This window comes from Pogona vitticeps, chromosome 5 (assembly GCF_051106095.1).
Source record: "Pogona vitticeps strain Pit_001003342236 chromosome 5, PviZW2.1, whole genome shotgun sequence".
NCBI classification, from domain to species: domain Eukaryota; kingdom Metazoa; phylum Chordata; class Lepidosauria; order Squamata; family Agamidae; genus Pogona; species Pogona vitticeps.
The window spans coordinates 143,924,331-143,940,271 of NC_135787.1; the positions used below are offsets into that span (position 1 = coordinate 143,924,331).

The following is a 15,941-nucleotide window of genomic DNA, read 5'->3' on the forward strand; positions in this document are numbered from 1 at the left end:
GCTGAAGGACGTATACCCGCTTCCAGAAGGCCTCTCTGAAATTGACTGTGACGTGATCTCAGTGTGGTAATTTTGCATGTTTTACGTGTTTCAGTTGCAGAGTTGTCTTTGCTGGCATGATAAGGCTTAGGATCCCTTCCAGGTCTGCAATTCTAAGGTTATTAGAGATGGGTATTATTGTATTAGAGATGGGTATGAACCAAAAAACAAACCAGGAAGTTTGTAAATAAATCACTGGTTTGTTGGTTCAGGTCAATTCGAGTTCATCAAAACCGACAAACAAAAATGAACTGAATCAACAAACATTTTAAGTGATTTTTTGTTTCTGTGGTTTGGTTTTGCCCATTTTCTGCCCCCTCACCCCCTGCCCCCAACCCCCAGGTCCTGCTGCCTCCTCCTCTATCATCATCCGGGTGGTGGCAGTGCAGCCTTCCGGGAGCCTGGGTGCTGCCTTCTGGGCACGTGCCAGGGTCCCTGCTGATCTCCCTGACCAACTGGGAGACTGGCGCATGCGCAAAGTATGCACATGCACAGAGATAGGCCTGGGTCATGGAAGCCAGCCACTGTATATGCGCACACCTGCCAGGCATACCACGTACAGAGACAGCAGGCCTAGCTCCCAGAAGGGATGCCAGCTGTTTCCTCTAAGCAATGCAGCCATGCAGTGCTGGATTGGGGCTGCACAGGACTGGATTGCAAATGCCCATTTGCTTCTGGTCACAGCTGGAACCCCACACACATGGCGCAAGGGTTCCAGAAAATTAGGGGGAATGTTGGGCATAGGAGGGCAAGGGTGGCGCTGTGGGCTAAACGGCAGAAGCCTGTGCTGCAGGGTCAGAAGACCAAGCAGTCGTAAGATCGAATCCACGTGACGGAGTGAGTGCCCGTCGCTTGTCCCAGCTCCCGCCAACCTAGCGTTTTAAAAGCATGCAAATGAGAGTAGATAAATAGGGACCACCTCGGTGGGAAGGTAACAGCGTTCCGTGTCTAAGTCGCAATGGCCATGTGACCACAGAAGATTGTCTTCGGACAAACGCTGGCTCTATGGCTTGGAAATGGGGATGAGCACTAGAGTTGAACACGACTGGACAAAAATTGTCAAGGGGAACTTTTACCTTTACCTTGGGCATAGCAGGAAGAGGAGGAGGAGGCAGCACAAGGTAAGGAGGCATCAGGGCAGTGGGAAGAGGGCAGGCAAGTGGCAGAAGGTGGGGGGGGGTTAGTTTCCTCTCTCCCCAGCCAAGAACTCTTTAAAAAAAATGAACAGGTTTGTGGTCCATTTTTTTTAAAGTTCAGAAAGTTTATGGTTTGTGGGTAGCCAGAAACTATGAACCACTATAACTGTTATTTTTCTGGTTCATGCCCAACTCTAGATATTATTATTAAAACCTATTTTTAAAAGGGTAGTGTGAAGTACAGTAATCCCTTAGCTTTGGCAGAGTTATAGTGACAATGTAAAAGGAACACTGGCAGTTTGTCTTGGTTGGTAAAAGGAATAATCAAAGAGAAAGCATTAAAAATTGCACATTTCCCTGTGGGTAACTTCATGGGAACTAAGATCCAGGGGACGCTTGCTGGTGAAATGAGGAGTGGGTGGGATAGGAATTTTTACTGCCATCCAAGGCTTCTAGTGATAGTTCTCATACTTTCCTGAAGCAGCACAAGAGGTGGTGTTGGCACTGGCAAATAAGGGAATCAGAAGAAAATAGAAGGGGTGGGCAAAGTGACTACCTTATTCTTAATGGCCAGAATCCTGTTGCATAGCTGCATGGGTGTAACGCTGAATTATGCCCATGGTAGCTACAGTAGTACCGATGTGGAAAAGCTGTCCATGAAGCATTTCCACCAGTGTAACCAGTTGTGGTTACCAGTTGAATTGTTGTAGTTGTTGTACTGCTAACTAGAGAACTGTAGCTTTTCCCTACGTATGGCTTTTTTTCCAGCCCAGTAAGCCATCTGCTACCACACATCGTGTATACACTCAACATTGCTCCTCATACACATAAATATAACTCCATGTTTCATTAGATGAAGATGCACACAAAGATGGGGATTTTTTTTCAACTAAAAATTACGTTTGTTTGCACATGTGGGTTAGTTGTTATTGTTGCTGTTGTGCAGAGAAGTAATGTGTCCAGAGTGTTTGCTCTGTAATGGTTGATACATCACTGCAAGCCATCATGTGATGCTGTATCCATCAACTAAGGAACATGCAGCTTCAAAGTCTTCCCATGATTCTGTATCTTCCCCTTAGTAGTTACAATACTCATGAATATTCAGTACATCATACTATGTAAAATCCTTCTGCCATTTTTATTTGAAAGATGTTTTCCTTATTCTTCCTGCACAGGTTCTGCACTTTAGCATTTCTCTCCTTCACCACTCACCAATAAGTAGGACACTGGGAGACCAAATGGGAGCAGATGGAGCTGCAGATAAATAGACCAGGCAGAGTAAAAGTGATTGCAGTTCCATTACTATGTGTTGCCCTGGGCAGAAGACGTAGGCTAAAAAGATTCTGTGTTGGCAAGGTCCCCAGAGTGCTGTCAAATTCTACAGAGTAGGTCTCATGAATTGGATAAGGCTCTTAGACCAACCAACAGGAAAGTTATTTACCACAATTTTAAACTCAGTAAGTTCTTCCCCAACAAAACTGTAGCACACACAGAGCACCTCCCAATATTCTTCTCTTTATAATGTAAGCAATCGAAGTCCAGATTACCATCGATCAGCCATAGCAAGTATGCCTTCTTAAAGATAATTTTGTGAAGAAACACCTTCATTATTTATGGGGTCAGCAATTTTCCCTGCCCTATTTAGACATACTACAGGATTAGATCCATAATTTACTTAGCCATTTGCTTGAATGCACTCCAATTCAAGATAGATGTTTTACTCTACTACTAATCCGAAGATGAACAAGATGCTTTGACCATGCAGACTAAACTTTTAACCGAAATAATTAAATTGCTGTTTAGTTCCATGACAAATGTAGGGTTGATTATTATTCACACTGTACCAGTGTCTGTCTGGATGCTGCTCAACTGTTCCTAAGTCAAGTATTTTCAAGGCATACATGTTTTAATGCTGAGTAAGTTTTGCTATTAAAACAAATGACACAGCTAAGCAGTGATTCAACGTTGCAGTGATACACTAAAATAATTACATCCTCCCAAGTTGATTCTGACTTATAGCAGCACTTTCCAGAGCTTTTTAGGTGGAGAGTACTCACAAGTGCTTTACCACTCCCTTCTTCTGGAGGCACTTTGGGATAGTGCCCATGACTACACAAGCTGGCATTTCTTCTGCAAGGGACACGGGGGAATCAAACTTCTAGCTTCTGGCTTTACATCCAGATATCCAAACCATTGAGCTATCCAGCAAGCTAGGTATTCCGTACTCTGCCATAAATATTGTGATACAATACCCTACAGTGTAGGCACCATAATTGTAATTATTTTGCAAACTGCCTTTAGTCCCAACTCTGTGAAAAATGTGAAATTCAAATAAGTAAAAATGCTGTACAATTGAATTGTGCAATTTGTATTTCTTCATTCACACTTCCATCTAATGCTGTTGATTTTGTGCATGTCAGCTCTCCAGCTGACATGGACCTTTGGCCAGATTTGTAAGGACAATGGTAGTAGAGTGCCAATCGATCTCAGGAGAATTAACTGGTGAGATTTATATCTGAGGGGCTTATATTGAAGCAGCAGTACACAGATGCACATATGCATACATAAGGTCCCAGACTCAGTTTCTAGTAAAATATTTCAGATATTAGAAATAGCTTATTATCTCCTAGGATGGGAGATACATGAAGTATCTCCCTGATAATATCTTAGACGGAATATCTGTTGAAAGGAAATATTTGTATTTCAGGAAAATCAAAGCAGATATGAAGAGGTTTATAACAACCTTTGACAAAAAGTGATTACTTCTAGGCACTGTTAGGTCTCCTTGTCATCCCAAATTCAAATATCAGGAAAACAGGGCTGATGTCAAATCAGAATATAACTTTTCTTTCATAAACATGTGCTGTCTTCTCAGGTGCATTCTGAGGTTCATCAAAGTTACAAATAAAAGAATTGATTTTAAAAAGTCATGACATGAAAGCATGTTGTTATAACATGTTTTTAGAGCTATTGACATTATTTATACCATAATAGTTCTGAACAGTCTACTTTTTCATAGAAAGGCACTTTCTTTTACTGATCACAATGGCATTTTCTTTGTTTCAGACACTTGCTATGTTTCATTTTTCATTTTCAGTTTTAAATTCACATGCGTTTGATGTTAAAGAGGCGAATTATTTTGATATTCTAGACTGAAGTTATACGTAAAAGCAGAAAATGTGAACAGCAATGACACTGAAAATTGAAAGGGAAGTCTCCCATGTATTTGGATTTTTAAAAGTCTATTAGTTTTTATAAAAGAGGACTGTCTTTTTTTTAAATATCAAAACAGTATACATAGTGACAGGAGGTTAAGACAGTGATAAAATCATATGCTATACCTCTACACTACACTGTTGTGCAAATGTGCAAAAATCACATTATGCACCTGAATAAATCACTTTTCAAATGTCATGCAGCTTCAGAAACTATGGACACATCTACCTTTTGGTGCAGGCTGGTGCAGTTTAAACAGGGACACTTGAGGTGGGGGGGGGGAGACGAGCAATATGCCATTTGGCATATCAACCTAAAACATCACTCCTTCCACTGTCAGTCAAACACTTCCTCTCCAGAGGGGCAGGGGAAGTGGAAGTATTATTATTATTGCCTGTGTCAGATCATTGCTAATGTAGTGAATCTCTTGGATTATTACGGTATTTTCCTTGTGTGTAGTGCTGATTGAGAAAGTGCCCATAGCTATGTCTCTGGGAAAAAAGGAAAAGCAATCTGCTCCAATATACACCAGACAGCAGGACAAATGTCAGTCTGAGTCTGAATGAGACCTCTCTTCCAGCAATGAATGGTTGTCTCTCTTTCCTGCCTGTGCCAGTTTTGCAGGTGTTCATTCATATGTCCCATGCCATTTCTACTGTCTGATTTTGGAGACAAACAAGTGAACTAAATCAGATACACAGAGATACAGAGAAGTTACTTGACTTTAGATGTTTTTAAAATTCAGCAGCAAGCACTATATATTTGTTAAACACTCAAAACAGTCCTGCATTTAGGCAGATAATATAATCAAACACATGATATAATTAACAAGACAAACAAATTTAGTGGAATGAGCATGGGCTGTAGAAAAACAGATGGACAACTTTTTGACATAAGTCAATAAAGAGAATCCTGTATTTTCTGTATTAAGCTTTCTAGGTAAAACACAAACTCAAGATTTGTCCAGCAGACATTTTGTGAAATGTGAGCCCCATAACACCCCCCTCACAACTTTGTGGAAGGTGAATGTACTTTTTGTTTAACAAAGGTAGCATAAAGATAGTCAATTTGCTGTTCTTGGTCACACTTTCTTGATTGGAAGCCATAGTTAGATCTTAAGGAAGCTATATTTAGCTTGACAACTTCCAGAAATTCATGGATTCTAGGAGATTTAGTCCAAAATGTAACTTTTTTTTATTTCTGATCACATCTTTATGGCTTAGATTAGATAATTATAGCAAGAGGCAAGAGCCATAATCTATTTGAACAATTTGAAGTAATTTTTGCCGAGAGAACAGGACAGCTAATAGATTCAAACACTCTCTTCCCAACAGTGGTCTAAAATTATTTCAAACTAAAAATAGCAGTATACCTGGAATACTCTGTCTCCTTACAGCCAATGCTCCTTCCGGTGGTTTTGCCTGGTTTGCAGATTTAGTATATGGACTTTCATCTGAAACACAGAAAACAGTGAAAATCTCAGTGTCTTGGGTGCCATGCATTTTTACTGAATTTTCATATGGATGACACCGTTGCTTTGCATGAAGAGAAACAAATGCTTGTTTATAAAGTGGGATCAGGATTAAAACATTATCACATTTTCATTAATGCTCATAGCCATTATGCATGTTGTTAACTTACAAATATGAATATAATGTACAAATGCCTGTAGAAGTATGTAAAAAATGAGAATCTATTCCATGCATTCCACAAGTCTTTTAAAGGACTAGTTCCTATTAATCATGCCTCCAAAGAAAAGCGCTGTAAACACATCTATCCACATATAATGCTACTTTCACATCAGTCATACCACTGGACTACTGTAATCAAGCTACAGTTACTGGAGTTAGTGCATAATGTGTAATTTGGCCTAAGTGAAGAGATACCGTATTATTCAGTGTATAAAATGAAACATTTTCCTTAAATAATTTGAGAAAAAAATGAGGGACATTTTATACATGGAAGGCAGCTCTTTACCACTGCCTTTTGCGAAGGCACCAGTCATTGCTCCCTTCCTTTTTGCTAAGCTCCATCCTTGCCTTTCTCAAAAGGCAAGGAAAAGCAGCCTTGCCTTGCCTTTTGCCAAGGCATGGGGCTTAGTAAAAAGGGAGCCCTTTGATCCCTACTTTTTCTAATTTGGGGTTAGAAAAGGGGATCATCTTATAAATGGAAAAATACGGTATTTCACCAGATGGTGGAAGCTATACATTTATTTAGCTAACAACCTCTGCCATTTCATTTTGAAATCTGATGCTTTATTCATAATATAATCTGTATCATATGACTATCGTCGAGGCAGCTGTGTTTTGGTAGCAATATGGGAGTCTTTTACACACCAGTTATTTTAATATGGGTTTACCTGAAGATAAGCCATTAAAGAAAAATCCTGAAAGAATTCTGGAAGATGTCATTAAGGGGCCAAGAGCTATTTTACTCTAACCAGAGGAAGTAACATTGAAATATTCAGGTAGAGTCAAGAGTTAAGATAAGGACAAAATCACTATCTGCAAAAGTTGTGCAACTGAACTATGCTTATTGCATTACCTCAATAAGCAATAAAAATAATAGGGATTAGATCCCATTCTGTTTCTCAAGCAGCTCTTAAAGCACCAATCAAACAATTCCATTTGCATTTTTTCCTTTGAACTGACAGGGCCAATTAGTTTTAACCATATGCATGTTTATACATACTGTATTAGCAATAAATAGATAAGGATATCAAAGACTAATGTTATCTCGGGTGGCATTCCAAGAAGTAGCCAAAAAGGAAAAGGAAAAAAGCAGCAAATTAATAAAATATATTTTTCATTTGGATCTAAACCTCCTGAGGTGTTTTTCCCCCTTCACAGATTACAGTATTTATTACTTGTAACATCTAAGATTCTTTTCAAAGTGGAAAGGCCATTCATTTTAATGCAACATGAAAGTGTAAATTAAAATTTGCAGCATCCCCCTTTCTGGCTACATTTTCTGCAAGTGATATTGCAGCTACTCAGCTAGATGCACACAGCAATCCCAAATCCATCCTGCTGGCTAGATTTGACAAGATAACTATGTGCATGCCTGTGCAGGTACGGTTTAGAATCCCATTGCTGATTTATGCTGATTTAAGGGAAATGTGTAACTCGTGGAGGCAAATGGCACTCATTAACAAGGCACTGGTTATGTTCCTCTCCATGACCCAACTATGCAACTGGGCAGGCATCCAGGAACCCAACCAGGACCTTGTTAATGAGTAGAAATTTGCTTCAACAACTTATATTATTTCCCTTATGAAAGTACAATAGACAATCTGGTGACCCTATCTCTCCACCTATGGAGGCAGATATCATAGCCTTCTATAAAAACAAAGCCTGGAAATGAAGAAGGAGCTATTATACTTTAGTATAAGTGTGTTCTTTCAACAACAAAAAAAAGGGGGGGGGAGAGCATAATCACTAGGAAACAGTGGACTGTAGTATGAGGTCCCTTCACCCATTGCATTCATTCCAATTTAACGTGTGGTATTTTAACATGTGATATTTTATATAATTATTATTATTTACATACATACATACATACATACATACATACATACATACATACATACATACATACATACATACATACATACATACATATTCAGAATTGTCATTTTCCCCCTTCCACCTCAGCAGTGGAAGGGGGGAAATGACAATTCTAACGGGGCCATCATAGAAGCAGCTAAAGAAAGCAACCAAGCATGTCAGGGTTCCCTTTTGATGTTAAAATACTGTGTGACACTTTTAAAAAACATACATGCTTCATTTAGCATAAGCTTTTGTGGACTGCAACTTACAGTATTTTTTCAGATGCATCTGAAAAAGTCTTATTTGTCTTTAAGACAGATCCTTTGTTACTTTTGCTGCAGCAAACTAACAGGGCTAACCCCTGAAAGTTTGTCATGTGGTGTTTTTTAAATCAATGAGCACAAGGGCTTGGGCACAGACCATGGTGGAAAAGGAAACGGGAAAGGCAACAAAAGAAAAAGCAAGCCCTAGCACTCCTCAGACGTGCAGCAGTCTCAATATGACAGGAGAATAATTTAGAATCTCAAAAGATCTCAATATCTGCATGTAAATATCCCTCAAATGCTCCCAATGCTCAGGGAACACTAGTTTGCTTAATGACTTATTAAGACACCTGATTGCTTCTTCCCATAGCAAATGTTGTAGCAAAGTGGACTCCTCAGTAAAACAAGAGTTGGAGGAAAACATAATCAAAGCAAAACCAAAATATAACATAGGTAGTCAATGAAGCCTTAAATTAACAATTTGATTTTAGCTGCTTGTCAAAATATACAGTACGCTGGGCAATATAGGAAAGTGGAAACAGGTTTATTTATTACCAAGACAATGGAGTACAGCATTGTCATCGTATTTTGCCTTAAATGTCCTCATATACATGGGACAGGAGTATACATAAATAAATAATAAATGCTGAATATGGATAAGATTTTTGAGTAAGTTCTGAGGGAACACTTCCCCAGGAAGTACTACGAACAAGTTCCAGTATCAGATGTTGAAATTTGTTTACTGTAGGTCTACAGCTTTTTTGGCATTATTTGGTGCACTCCTAATAATCCCATTCTACAGCATCTGCAGATGGTTAGTGTGTACCCAAATATAGCTGTGAGTAGTGTTATCTGAAGTGACAACCCTGTGATGTATTTGGGGGTTATGGCATTGAAAAAGATAAGCAGTAGTACGTGTACCATGCTAGATAGATGCATTTTTGTTTCTCTGTGTTACTTACTTTATTTAACACACACACACACACACACACACACACACACACACACACACACACACACACACACACACACACACACACACACACACACACACACACACACACACACACACACACACACACACAAACCCCAGGACACTTACCATGGCCAATTGAATGATGGTAAGAAAAGGTGGGGAATGGGGCAGGAAGAGGATTGTCACTAGTCAAAAATGGGCCAAATTGATCCAACGACCCATCTAGGCCCTTCTCAAGGGGGGAAAAAAGTTAATCAGTGTCACTCAAGTGAGAGATAAAATAGATAACACTAAAGAACCTTTTAAGTGTGAACCAGACTGCTCCAACTTTCCCGGTCTGGAGGTGCCCAGAGATGCTCCATAAACTGGCAGCAAGAGTGTGCAGGATGCATCTATATACAGTTGCTTCTACATGTTGAACACTCATGACATTGGATGCAGAGCTCTTGCGAGAAGTTACATCCATTTGTTTATCCTAGAATAAAGTTTTTTTTTTTCAGTCACAGCAGTTGAAAATTAGCTTGCTTTTGTTTGGCGCCTTGTTGTCAGGAGACAAGCACACGATCCATTTGTGAACTGATTGCTCAGTCACAGTAACTTTGAAAAGAAAATGTTTTATCCCCTTCTAATTATAAGTTCTAGGCACAGTTCTGTCTCTGTTGACCTGTGCAGCACAATTAACATAAATGGACTTCAGAGCCTCTTCCTCTGTAGGTAGCTTTACAGGCTACCAGCTTTACAGCAAGCCATTCTTATATTATAGAGGGGCGTGGTGGCGCTGTGGGCTAAACCTCAGAAGCCTGTGCTGCAGGGTCAGAAGACCAAGCAGTCGTAAGATCGAATCCATGTGACGGAGTGAGCTCCCGTCGCTTGTCCCAGCTCCCGCCAACCTAGTGGTTCGAAAGCATGCAAATGCAAGTAGATAAATAGGGACCACTTCGGTGGGAAGGTAACAGCGTTCCGTGTCTAAGTCGCACTGGCCATGAGACCACGGAAGATTGTCTTCGGACAAATGCTGGCTATATGGCCTGGAAACGGGGATGAGCACCGCCCCCTAGAGTCGAACACGACTGGACAAAAATTATCAAGGGGAACCTTTACCTTTACCTTTATTCTTATATTCTGACTATTTTTGTTTTGGAATTGCCTCTAGAATTGGGAAATAAGCTTAGAGCAGATGTGGAAAAGACGCCCCTGAGTTCATATGTCCAAACAAAAGTTACTTTCATCCATATGTCGTAACTCAGAAATACCGAAGAACAGTAAAAATTATGAGAGAGAGAGACAGAGAGAGGGAGAAAGTTTGTCTGATAATTTTGCATTAATGTAGCCTTTCAGAAGATAATATTCATTATCAGATAAAAATTGGAAAATGAACCATGGAGGAGACTGAGCTAGATAAAGAGATGTCAGTACTGTACATACAACATATGAATGTATAAAAGTCTATAAACAAGAAATGTACTATTACTGTATTATAATTTATATCTCTCATGTTATTTTGAATGGATTGTCAATAAAAAAATAAAAAAAGAAAACAAAAATGAAAACAATATTTATTATATTCCAGAATGCAATGGTAATGCAGAATTCTAGCAGAAACCTTTTTATAAATGTGAATGTTGTGACAAGTGATACAACCCCTGGAAATGGCAGCCTGGATGGTCCACACAGATATGGTTCTGAAATTCGAAATAAAAATACATTATGGGACTATAGGCCCTTTCCAACTCACTTATTCCATGATTCTGTAGTTCTTTCTCCTGCTGAACTAATGCACCAGGTGTAAAACCCAATTCATTCATTTTCTATTCTCAGTGTTATCACATATAAAACTAATGTCAGAAATAGGAAAGTCAATAAGAAAACATCAACAGTTCAATTAATTGTTTGTGAACCCCCAGAATTTAATTTAGTCAAGAATACATCGGAGGGGCAAATTTTTAACAATTAATTTGATGTCAAATTGTTATTTAAGTTGAGTGACTACAATAAAGCCACACCAGGAAAAAAAAAGTAGAAAATTCCCAACCTTTATTTTATGCCTAACCCTTATTTCTTTTGTGGCCTTGGGAGAGAAGAAAACAGCTACATGAGTTTTTGAAAAGCCTACTTCCCACCCACTTCAAAACCATTTTCTTGCTTTCCCACCTGATTTATAATCTCATCTCCTTATCCTCCCACTTTATAACTTATTTGTTATAAGTGATGGGACTTCAAGATCAATTACAAGGAACACCATCAAGGAGCAGAATATAGAAGTAACCACTTAGATGTTTGTATCCATATATCATGGAACAATGCCCTTCTGAATCAAAATGAGTGTTAGTATAATTTGATTTGACAATTACCACCATATCCCACCTGTGATGTTCCACAGAGAACTGGCTTGCTGCTGTTTGAAATAGTAGATTTTACCCTGATGTGATCCGGCAAGGCAGTTTGTCTTTCCTACTACCTTTTAACACTTCTCAGTTTCCCAAGTAAGAACAGCTTTTCAAAAATTTGAAAACATTGACCCTTAGAATGCTCCTGACAAGTAGGTCAATGACATCCATTTAAAAAATCTAGATAACTGAGTGCGATTTCCCCAATATTGCCCAGTGATGCTACAGCAAAGTAAAGATTTGAAAGCAGGTATAGGTTTGCCTGAATTGAATTCACCCATTCCTATCCATTTTAGTTCACTGATGCCCAGGATGTCAATGCTTATTCTTGCCATCTCCTGTTTGACCTACTATTGTGGGCAAGAATCCCATAGAAGAAATGGAGTAGCCCTCATAGTCAACAAAAGAGTAGGAAAAGCTGTACTGGGATACAATCTCAAAAATGATAGAATTATTTCAATATGAATCCAAGGCAGACCTTTCAACATCACTGTAATCCACATTTATACACCAACCACCAATGCTGAAGAGGCTGAAATTGACCAATTCTATGAAGACTTACAACACCTTCTAGAACTGACACCAAAGAAAGATGTTCTTCTCATTCTAGGAGCCTGGAATGCTAAAGTAGTGAGTCAAGAGATAAAAGGAACAACAGGTAAATTTGACCTTGGAGGTCAAAACAAAGCAGAAGCAAAGGCTAATAGAATTTTGTCAAGAGAACTAGCTGGTCATCACAAAGACTGTTTTCCAACAACACAAGAGGCGACTCTACACATGGACATCACCAGATGGACAATACCGAAATCAGACTGATTATATTTTCTGCAGCCATAGATAGAGAAGCTCTGTGCAGTTAGCAAAAAGAAGACCTGGAGCTGATTTTGGCTCTGATCATCAGCTTCTTATAGCAAAACTCAAGCTTAAACTGAAGAAAGTAGGAAAAACCATTGGGCTAGTCAGGTATAATCTAAACCAAATCCATTATGAATACACAGTGGAAGTGAAGAACAGATTTAAGGAACTCGATTTGATGCCTGAAGAACTTTGGATGGAGGCTTGTAACATAGTACAGGAGGCAGCAACAAAATCCATCCCAAAGAAAAGTAAATGCAAGAAAGCAAAGTGGCTGTCCAACAAGGCCTTACAAATTGCAGAGAAGAGAAGGGAAACAAAATGCAAGGAAGATAGGGAAATATACAGAAAATTGAATGCTGACTTCCAAAGAATAGCAAGGAGAGACAAGAGAGCCTTCTTAAATGATCATTGCAAAGATATAGAAGGAAATAATAGAAAGGGAAAAACCAGAGATCTGTTCAAGAAAATTGGAGCTATTAAAGGAACATTTTGTGCAAAGATGGACATGATAAAGGACAAAAATGGGAGGGACCAAACAAAAGCAGAAGACATCAAGAAGAGGTGGCAAGAATACACAGAGGAATTATAACAGAAAGATCTGGATGTCCCGGACAACCCAGATGGTGTGGGTGAAGCAGATATCCTGGACAGTGAAGTGAAGTGGGCCTTAGAAAGCATGGGTAACAACAAGGCCTGTGGAGGTGATGGCACTCCAGTTGAACTTTTAAATCTTAAAAGATGACGCTATTAAGGAGCTGCACTCAATATGCCAGCAAGTTTGGAATACTCAGCAGTGGCCAGAGGATTGAAAAAGATCAGTCTACATCCCAATCCCAAGGAAAGGCAGTGCCAAAGAATGCTCCAACTACCCTACAATTGCACTAATTTAATATGCTAGCAAGGTTATGCTCAAAATCCTACATAGTAGGCTTCAGCAGTATGTGGACCGAGAACTCCCAGAAGTACATGTTGGATTTCGAAGGGGCAGAGGAACTAGAGACCAAATTTCTAACATGAGCTGGATTATGGAGAAAGCCAGAGAGTTGAAGAAAAACATCTACTTCTGCTTCATTGACTCCCCAAAAGCCTTTAACCTGTGTGGACCACAGCAAACTATGGCAAGTTCTTAAAGAAATGGTAGCACCTGACTACCTTATCTATCTCCTGAAAAATCTATATGTGGGGCAGGAAGCAACAGTTAGAACTGGATATGGAACAACTGATTGGTTCAAAATTGGGAAAGGAGTATGACAAGGCTGTATATTGTCCCCCTGCTTATTTAACTTATATGCAGAATACATCATGCGAAAGGCTGGACTGGAGGAATCCCAAACCGGAATTAAGATTGCCGGAAGAAATATCAACAACCTCCAATATGCAGATGATACCACTCTGATAGCAGAAAGTGAGGAGGAATTAAAGAACCTCTTAATGAGGGTGAAAGGAGAGTGCAAAAATGGTCTGAAACTCAACATAAAAAAACCTAATATCATGGTCACTGGTCCCATCACTTCCTGGCAAAGGGAAGATACGGAGGCAGTGACAGATTTTACTTTCTCGGGCTCCATGATCACTGCAGATGGTGACAACAGCCATGAAATTAAAAGGCACTTGCTTCTTGGGAGGAAAGCTATGACAAACCTAGACAGCATCTTTAAAAGCAGAGACATCACCTTGTCGACAAAGGTCCACATAGTCAAAGCTATGGCTTTTCTGTTAGCGATGTATGGAAGTGAGAGCTGGACCATAAAAAATGTTGACCGACAAAGAATTGATGCTTTTGAAGTGTGGTGCTGGAGGAGACTCTTGAGAGTCCCCTGGACTGCAAGGAGAACAAACCTATCCATTCTAAAGGAAATCAACTGTGAGTGTACACTGGAAGGATAGATAGTCAAGGTGAGGCTCCAATACTTTGGCCATCTCATGAGAAAAGAAGATTCCCTGGAAAAGACCCTGATGTTGGGAAAGTATGAAGCCAAGAGGAGAAGGGGATGACAAAGGACAAGATGGTTGGACAGTGTCATCGAAGCTACCAACGTGTTTTTGACACAACTCTGGGAGGCAGTGGAAGACAGGAGGGCCTGGCGTGCTCTGGTCCATGGGGTCACGAAGAGTTGGACACGACTTAACAACTAAACAACAACAACAACGGTTTGCCTACTACCTGACAGAGGGCAGCCTTTTAATGTATTTCTTGGGATAACATGGTGAAAACCTCATAGTCACAATGAGATGGGAATAAAGCCAACAATAGATAAAAGCAAAGACAAAAATAAGGTATACTCCCCCCCTCCTCCTCCCAGCTGTGCTTCAGGTTTCCCCAGTCATGTCCTACAGTGTATCTACATGACACCATTGTAACAGGTTGATATGACTCAAACTGTCATGGCACCTTGGTATGGGATCCTGGGATCTGTAAAGTACATAGAATATCTGCTCTAGTTAGAGGAATGCAGTGCCACTCTCTAGCAGAACATTTTAAATCCCTCACAAATCCAAGGATTCTACAAATTGGACCCATTATAGTTAAAGCAGTAGCAAACTAATATAACTGTGTAGTGTAGCTACGCTTCTAGGAAATACGACATATTGATTAATAGATAATACTAAGCTACTTAAGCACATGAAAACCTTAGTCACTGAGGAATGAAATAACACTTACGTAGACCACCACAGGCGACCACACACACATTTTACCTTTCTCATTTCCAGAAGTATCATATTGCAGGTGTCTACATCTACTCCTACGGTGAAAATAAGATTACTACATGGATGCATTCGTTAAGCTGCATTCATTACATGAGTAGTTTGATTTTTTTGTTTTGTTTTTAATTTCCGCTGGCTGAGAGATTAGACAGCCTGTGATAAACAAACAATTTCCAGTAAGTCATTATGTTGTTCTGAGGCAACTGCTGTGCCAGCAATTCCCTTAATTCAGTGACTACAGAAAAAGCTTTTTATGCAGCTAAATAACAGTTGCATTTTCTGTTAGTATGGGGATGGACGTTCAGGATGTTTTTGGAGATTTTATATACAAATTATGTAGAAAAGCTACTTTTCTTCCACATTTTCCTAGTAAAATTATCAGTAGTTTGCTGCCTTATAAAATGCAGTAAGTTGTGTTTGCGTACCTGAAAAAAACAAACACACCTTTTACAATGAATAGAATGATCAGGAATTTTACACATCTGTGTATTAGGTTGTCAAAGCTTTTTATACCTCTTGCTCAAGTTACTATTAGTCCTTGTGATTGGGTTCTTTGTCTATGACAGGCGGGTCCTTTCTTTCGGTGGGAAAAACAGACAGGGACAAAGATAACGGTACAAACAGTGGTTCTTTATTCTTTTTAACTTCTGGAGCATCAATGTAGAAAGGGTCCAAACAACTTAACTCAGGCAGTAACTTGTAACTTTTAACGTTTGTCACATTCACATTCTTTACCACCTTCACTCCCTCTTCATCCCATGTGGACTTTGATCGGTTTTGTTCCACGTTGGGAAACTCAAGGCTGCACATAT

At 39.5% G+C, this 15,941-nt stretch overlaps 1 protein-coding gene across 18 annotated transcripts in view; it reads right to left on the reverse strand.

Moving 5' to 3' along the window:
- Positions 1 to 15,941, reverse strand: part of GRIP1 (glutamate receptor interacting protein 1) — a 377,681-nt gene that overhangs the window by 92,200 nt on the left and 269,540 nt on the right. For all 18 annotated transcript variants that reach the window (XM_073000404.2, XM_073000408.2, XM_073000406.2 and 15 more), the window contains exon 2: positions 5,764 to 5,844. In XM_073000404.2, coding sequence (XP_072856505.2) covers positions 5,764 to 5,844 — 81 coding nt within the window. The remainder of the gene's footprint in view (positions 1 to 5,763; positions 5,845 to 15,941) is intronic.